Raw genomic sequence first — 7,145 nt, 5'->3', positions numbered from 1 at the left:
ATTGCTATCATTGGGCTACAGTGAGCAGGTGGACTCAGCTACAAGGCCAGGGCAGCACTATGTGGAGCCTGGAGGTGGGTGGGTCATGGAGAAAATAGGCTCCATCAAATAAAATAAAAAAAGTTCTAGGCTCAGGAGGCCTGGGCATTTTCAGAGGGCATTGGGATACCCTCCCCCGCTCCAACCTGCATCTGAAGGAAGAACTGGTGAGGGGCTTGCATATTTCCAAGGTGGGATGGAATGAAGGAAGCAGAAGTGAGATCTGGTCCACCCACTACCTGGGCCTTCTGGAGATATCTCAGCTGAGTTTGAGGACATCATCCCCTAATCTGGGTTTCCCTCTCACTACACATAGGGAGGAAGAAAATTGGAAAAGAAGGGACGGGTTGGAGAGGGGGCCAGATAGCTCACAGATGGCAAGGCACTCACTACCAAGTAAGATCCGAGGAACATGATGGACAACAGAAAGAGTTTCCACAATTCGGGGGCTGCTCAGATTCCCTCATAGAAGTCATGTCACCCTTCCCGAAACAAGGATGGAAGATGTCTCTGAGGAGGAAGCCCATTCCTCACTCAAACCCCAGCCTTTACTTCCTGTTGTCATCCAGTGTGCAACCATGGGCAGGAGAAGCTACAACAGGATGGGAAGCTGAGGGGAGGCAAAGTCAGGGACTGAAGTCTATGAAAAGTTGGACATGGGAGTAGACACTACAGCAGCCCATGAGAGACCTAGGTGAGACTCCAAGAGTGGCCAGTTAATAAATTCAGCAAAGAGCTATACCGAATGCTCTAGCAAACATTTCTTAGCCGTTGGGCCCCAAGCACAAACCCACAAGGAACCAATGAGAATAACGTCACGGTTCCAGGGTCAGTGAAAGAAAGGCCCAGAGCCTTTGGGACTCCATGCCAAGGATCAGGGGCTCAGGGAAGAGATGGCCGTTTTAAACGATGAGCAGCGGTGAGAAGAGACCCTGAAGAGGCCAGGGAGGAAAAAGGGGTCCAGGGTGGAGGCAGTCAGAGTTCAGACGTCCAGCACGTGGTTCAGGTAGGAGATGTAGCAGATGGCAAGACGCAGGATCTCAATCTTGGAGAGCTTCTTGTCGGGGGGCAATGTGGGCAGCAGCTTTCGCAGCTCCGCAAAGGCCAGGTTGAAGGCTTCCACACGGATGCGCTCCCGCGTGGCATGAGCAGTGCGGTACTTGGCCGTGGCTCGGCGCCGGCGCCGGCGCTCCTCTCGGCTCAGGTGTTGTAGGTCTTTCCGACCAGGCTCTCCCGGTTCAGGACCCCGAGCTTGACCCCCTCCAGGACCTCCAGGCCCAGCACCATCAGGTCCCGCCCCTCCTCCACAGTCGCTGAAGCCCGACTCGGTCTCAGAGTGGGTGGGAGGCAGGTCAAGCTCCATGGTGTCTGAATTGAGCATCATGTTGGAATCCGTTTGCCCTGGGAGATCAGGATCCCCTCCCCACCCCTCCCTTAGGGGCCTTGAAAGCTGGTTGTGGGAGGGGCAGGAAGGGCCTGGGGTAGTGGGGCCTGCCACTGAGCTCTAGAAGTCAGAGCCACTTCAGGATTCCATGACCAGAGTTCTTTCCAGTCCCGAGCCTGGAAGAGAGAAGGGAGAGCTGACAAAAGAAGAGGTAGGACGAAAGAGGCATCAAGGAGATGGAGAGGGTTGAGGAGGGCTTGTGATGGGCTGGGAGGGGGAAGACACTGATAAAAGTAGGGAAGACAAGCAGAAATGTGATATGGGGCAGGAGGCAGGTGAACAGATAGAAAAAGGAGTAGAGGGAAAGTGATTCCAGAAAGAGAGGAAAAGAAAGACACAGAACAGGATGGAAAAGGAAAGGCGAGGAAAAGAAAGACACAGAACAGGATGAAATCGTGCAAGACTGGGGCCAGCCCTAATTGATGGTTGGCTGCACTACTGGAGTTTTCTCAGTTGGAGGGGAGAATGCAAGAGATGATCATCCCCTCCCTTTCAAGGCCCATTCTCCACCCTTGCTGCTTCTGAGGGTGAGAAGAATAAACTTGCAGATTGCCCATTGTAGAGTGGACTGGGACATATGGAACTTGGCACAGCTGCCCCAGCTCAGCCCCTCCAGTCCTTCAATTCCCCCAATATGACCACCACACACATCAGATCCCACCACACTGCCCACTAGAGCCATAGGAAGAAAGACACGTCTTCTGACTTCAATCCTCCTACAAACCCAGGACTAGCCTCTTTCTCCAGCTCTTCCCTCAGCTATTTCCTGACCCCTTGGCCACTCTAAAGGAAAAATGGGGAAAGGGAACAAATCAGCTGTCTACCTGCACTCCCCCAGAGCTCAAAGTAGGTTCAGACATGGGCTATAGAGGAAAACATGGGTAGCTTCTTGGTGCCACTGTCAGGGGGTTTGGCTAAGGTTTGTTTGTCCCAAGGACCACAGGAGGTCAGAGCAAAGCTGCAGGAGCCTGGCCTGGGCACCAGAAAGAAGAGGAAAGGGCTTTGCTTTGGAGGAGTGAAAGGCGGACAGTGGGCCACTTGCTGTGAGCTCAGCGGCTAGAAACAGAAGCACATAGGATGCTTCACAGTCATCATCTACCCTCCTCCTCACCCTGACTCCCCTGCCTGACAGAGATCTCTCACAGGAGTCAAAACACTTATCCATGCTCCACGCCGCCACACAGAAAACAGACTCAAATCAAGTCAAGTCAACAGTTACCGAGCTCCATGGGGATCAAGGTCATCAACATCTGAGGACAGTGAAGACAAGAAAGCTTACAACCATAACACAAAACAGGAAGTGGGTAGTGCCCTATACTCTCGGAACAGTGTAGGGAACCTCAAGTTTAGCACATCCAAATGCATGTTCAGTGCTCCCACTCTCTGATACCTCTCCATACCTCCATGCTTGCGTTGGGACCAGGAGCTCAGCTGTGGGGTTCTAGCACATCCATCAGAGCCAGTCTCCTCTGCCCAATCCTGTCCCCACGTTCCTTCATCCCTGATCACTTTGCCATGCCCAGTCTGAGCACAGTCTCACCCTCACCTGGCCCCATTGCTCTCCCCTGTCCCTGTCCTGGCAACAGCCTCAGGAGCCACCAAGTCCTCACACCCAAATCTACTTCTGGTCTCAAAATCCCAGGCTCCAAGGATTGGGGACAGCAACAATTCCAAGTAGCCAAGATAATGGTTCCCACCCCATTCTGTCCAACCCGACCCTAGTGGGGAAGAAGAGGCACAAAGAGTCAAAGGGGAAATGGGGTGGGTGAAGGGGAAAGGAGGGTGCACAGACAGAGGGAGACACAGCCAGGGAGAGAGTAGAGAAGAGCTAGAGGGAGGCTCTGGGAGGGGACTTGAGCCAGAGTGGGAGGGACATGCCCACCCCTCCCAGCCCTTGGTTTCCCTTTTACCTAGGAGGACCCTGTCAGGGGATCCAGCTGGACAGGGGGCAGCGTTGAGTCGGGCTGCTCTGGGCTCATCCGTCTGCAAAGTTAGTGATCAGTGTTCTAGAGCTCTCGGGGGCAGCAGAGTGAGGCCATATAGGCTCCAGGGCAGATGAGAGGGGAATACATGGTGGGGAGATAGGGCCCAGATGGGAGGGGTGGGCTTGACCAGGTACTGGGACCACCCACACTCACACACACTCACAGACACATATACACCTGAGCTGGCCCAGCCCTATGTATATATATGGAGCTACACACACACCCCCAGTTCTCCATTGGCTGGCCCAGGCCACCCCCTCCTCATCAATATTAAACAGTCAGGCCAGGCAGCCATTGGCAGAGGGATCTGGGAAGCTCCCCCGGGGGCTGGGGGTGGGGGCTGGCCCTGGAGGGGGGGTGCGGGGAGTGGGGGAGCAGGGACATCTGTTCTCCATGCATATTTCATAAGCAAGAAATGGAGAGCTGGGGAAGGGGTGGGGCTGGGGCGAGGGCCAGGGCAGGATCATAGCCGAACCCCCTCAGCCTCCCTTATCAGAGGTGACAGGGGCAGAGCCCCCAGGAAGCCCTGGTTCAATTCTAAGTCCCTGACTGACTTTGACAGCCCCTTCTCCATGTCTCCTTTTCCCAGGGAAGAAGGCTCTCCAAGGAACAGGGAAACCGAGAAATGAGCAAGTGGACCGCACTAGAACACAGAAGAGGACCCAAGAATACTCACTCTTTCTAAGCTCTCATCCTTCCTAAAGCTGGTACCTACCCCTTGCCAGGCTGCCAGTAGCTGTTGCTCAGGCTTCTGCCCTCACCACACTAGAACTCAATCACCCCTACACCATCTCCTTCAGCCACCAGCCACCTACCTACCTACCTACTCCACCATCACAGAAGGAGTTAGATCAATTTCTTGGCACAGACCCTACAAGTTTTCTAGGCTGGCCAGCCCAGCCTGACCCATTGTCATTGAGTGGCTCCTAGGAGGGGAGGGAGAGATAAGGGCTAAAGGAGAGGAGTGGAGGCATGCCAAGAGGGGAACTACCAGAGTTGGAAGGCTACTAGGAGAGCAGGGCGCAGCAGCCCAGGCAGGCTTTGAGTATACTGGGGCATCAAATGAGCAATAACGAAACTAGTTACAAAATTATGTGCAAATGAGCATTGATTAAGTTCACATCAATAGCTCAGCTGCCTCTAGTGCATGCATGTATGTGTGTGTGCTTTGCAGGGCGACAGGAAAGGGAGCACAGAGAGGCCGTGGGCTGGGTTTCAGGAGCTGAAATTCTCCCCCAACTCAGCTGTTGCATGTCTTCATCAAATCTTTGTCAAGCATCCAAAATGAACTATTGTTGAAGAGGACCCTAAAGACAGTGTGGTACAGGGGAAACATCTCTTTCAATTGTATGGCCTTGGACAAGTAACTTAACCTGTTATGACTCAATGTCTTTTTCTGTAAAATGGGATTCATTCTATATAGCTTCTCCTTAGGTTGCCATGGAGACTGAAATAATGCATGTCAAAGGCCTGCCCCTTAGTAGGCGCACACTTTACCATTCAGGTTGTTGAAGGAATTTGCCATGTCCCTGTTGCTGATCAATCTTCTCTGGGCTTTCTACAGAGTGAGGCATTCCCTAAGGGGAATTCCATAATTCCTCCCCAAGGTCTGCCACCCCTTCCTCCCCCCAACCCCCAGGTTTGGGAGGTGCCAACTCCCACCTGGGCAGGCCCAGACAGGTGCCCAGGCCCCAGCAGATGGGCTGAGCTGGAGGGGAAAGGAGGCTTGAGGAGGGGGGTTGGGGGGCAGGGGATCAGGTGGCATCTCAGTTCTTGCATCATCATTGCCATGGTGCTGATTAAAAACCAATCTCCACCTAATGAGCCCCCAGCAACAAGCCTACCTCCCCACACCCTCCTGCCCTCCACCCAATCCAAGAAATTGGGAGACAGAGAGACTCAGGAGAGTGTGCCATGAGGGAGATGAGAGATACAGAAAGAATGAGAGGCAGAGATGGAGACAGGGGAGCAGAGGAAAATGATGATGGGGGGTGGGGTGAGGGGTGTGTGTGTGTGAGGGGTGGGGGGTGTGGAGATACTGAGATCTAGGAGGAGAGACAAAAAGATGGGAAAACGGCCATTGGGCAACAGAAATGGGGAAGACAGAGAAATGGGGGAGACTTAACCACAGGACAGAGACATGGGAAGACAGGGCGATAAGAAAGAGAGTTGGGGCAGAACTGCCAGGTTGCCAGGACTTTTGTAGAACGTTCAGAGATGAAAGATACGGGGTGCCACAGACCTGGGGGAATACAGGTGTGGAGAAAACACAGATGCTCTTGGATAGACAGAAACTTATGCCGGGAGCCAGAGTCCTGAGGGAGGTCCCAAGACAGGGTGGCGACATTAAGACATGGGGGAGACAGAGCAGACAGTTATGATAACACAGAAACAGCAACACTGGAGACAAAGAGACAAGGTGGGGAGACATGATAAACAGAATGAAGGAGATTAAGAACTGTAATTGGAATGTGGAGGTCAGACATTGGGAAAGACAAGATGTTGAGAAAAACAGAGACCCTAGAAGAAAGAAACCATGAAGAGAAGGGCACGGGGGTGGGGGTGGTGGAACCAAAGCTGATCCCAGCCTCCCTCCTTCTTTTAAGCTGTTCAGCCAGATGCTTGAACCTTGTATCCCTCCATCCTTGAAGCACCAACCCAAGCTGCCCCAGTGAAAGTTGTGGTTTGCTGGTGAAGGAGGATTAGTCTGGGGACCACCTTCTCCTCCTCTGCACCTGTCACCCCTGGATCCTGGACTCTCTACACTCAGAAATTCAGTTTTACTCTTCTTACTGCAAAGAACATACACATGTTATGAACAGGACTAAAAACCATGAAATAGTGGGAAGTGCTTTGAAGTTGGGACCAGTCACCTGGGTCCAAGTCCTGGTAGCCTTAGACAAGCCATTTAACCTTGACTTCATATACTTTGTCATCTGGAAAGTGGAAATATAGTTGTGTTCTCCTAGGGTTGTTGTGGCATTCAATGCATGAAAACATGGTAGATAAACTGTAAAGTGCTCCTTCCAGTTCCCTACATAGGTGCACAGAGACTTAAAGGTGGAAAGCTGTGCACACACACATTTATGAGGCAGTATGAGTGAGAGTCTTGGTGTGGCTCCGTAGAATACGCACTGAATCGCAAGGTCGGTTTGAACCACAAGATCGGTGGTTCAAAGTCACCAGCCACTCCTTGGAAATCCTATAGAGGGTTGCTATGAGTCAGAACCTACTCAAGGCACTTAACAATAACATGATTGAGAAAGATATGGGAGAGCTCTGAGGTCAGCTCAGGTTCCCAGTAGCCCCAGGTCCCCAAGTGGGAGGCCAACCCATATAGTTGGATGGGAGTCTGCTGTAAAAAGGGCAGGAGGAGCAAGCAGGGTGTGGGGATGAGAAATAATTACAGCAACATGGTTTATTGTTATTTAGCATGGTATAGAAGTTCATTTTTCAGATTGCTGTTGACCAGTCTTTTGATCCTCACACACACAGCGTGTGAAGTGGTTGTTGGGGGAAGGTTGGTGTGGGGAAGATACCAAGGCCTGGGCCTAGTCCTTGAGGATGGGGGGTGGAGGGGGGTAGGGAGAGGGCCTGGAGAAGCCAGTAAGCAGTGGGTTTGGCAGGAGAGGGGGTGACATATGTGGGGAGCCCTAGGGACCCAACCAGGCAAGCCG

The 7,145-nt window shown here is 52.6% G+C and overlaps 1 protein-coding gene across 1 annotated transcript; it reads right to left on the bottom strand.

Moving 5' to 3' along the window:
* Nucleotides 1–1,021: 1,021 nt before the first annotated feature.
* Nucleotides 1,022–1,423, bottom strand: NHLH1 (nescient helix loop helix 1). The gene has a single exon (XM_006861652.1). It carries the CDS (start codon nucleotides 1,421–1,423, stop codon nucleotides 1,022–1,024), a length of 402 nt encoding a protein of 133 aa, XP_006861714.1.
* Between the last annotated feature and the right edge of the window lie 5,722 nt (nucleotides 1,424–7,145).

Source organism: Chrysochloris asiatica, unplaced genomic scaffold, assembly GCF_000296735.1.
Source record: "Chrysochloris asiatica unplaced genomic scaffold, ChrAsi1.0 scaffold00042, whole genome shotgun sequence".
In the NCBI taxonomy this organism is placed as follows: Eukaryota; Metazoa; Chordata; class Mammalia; order Afrosoricida; family Chrysochloridae; genus Chrysochloris; species Chrysochloris asiatica.
Note: the sequence above shows the minus strand (reverse complement) of the source record. Positions and strands in the feature narration are given on the sequence as shown.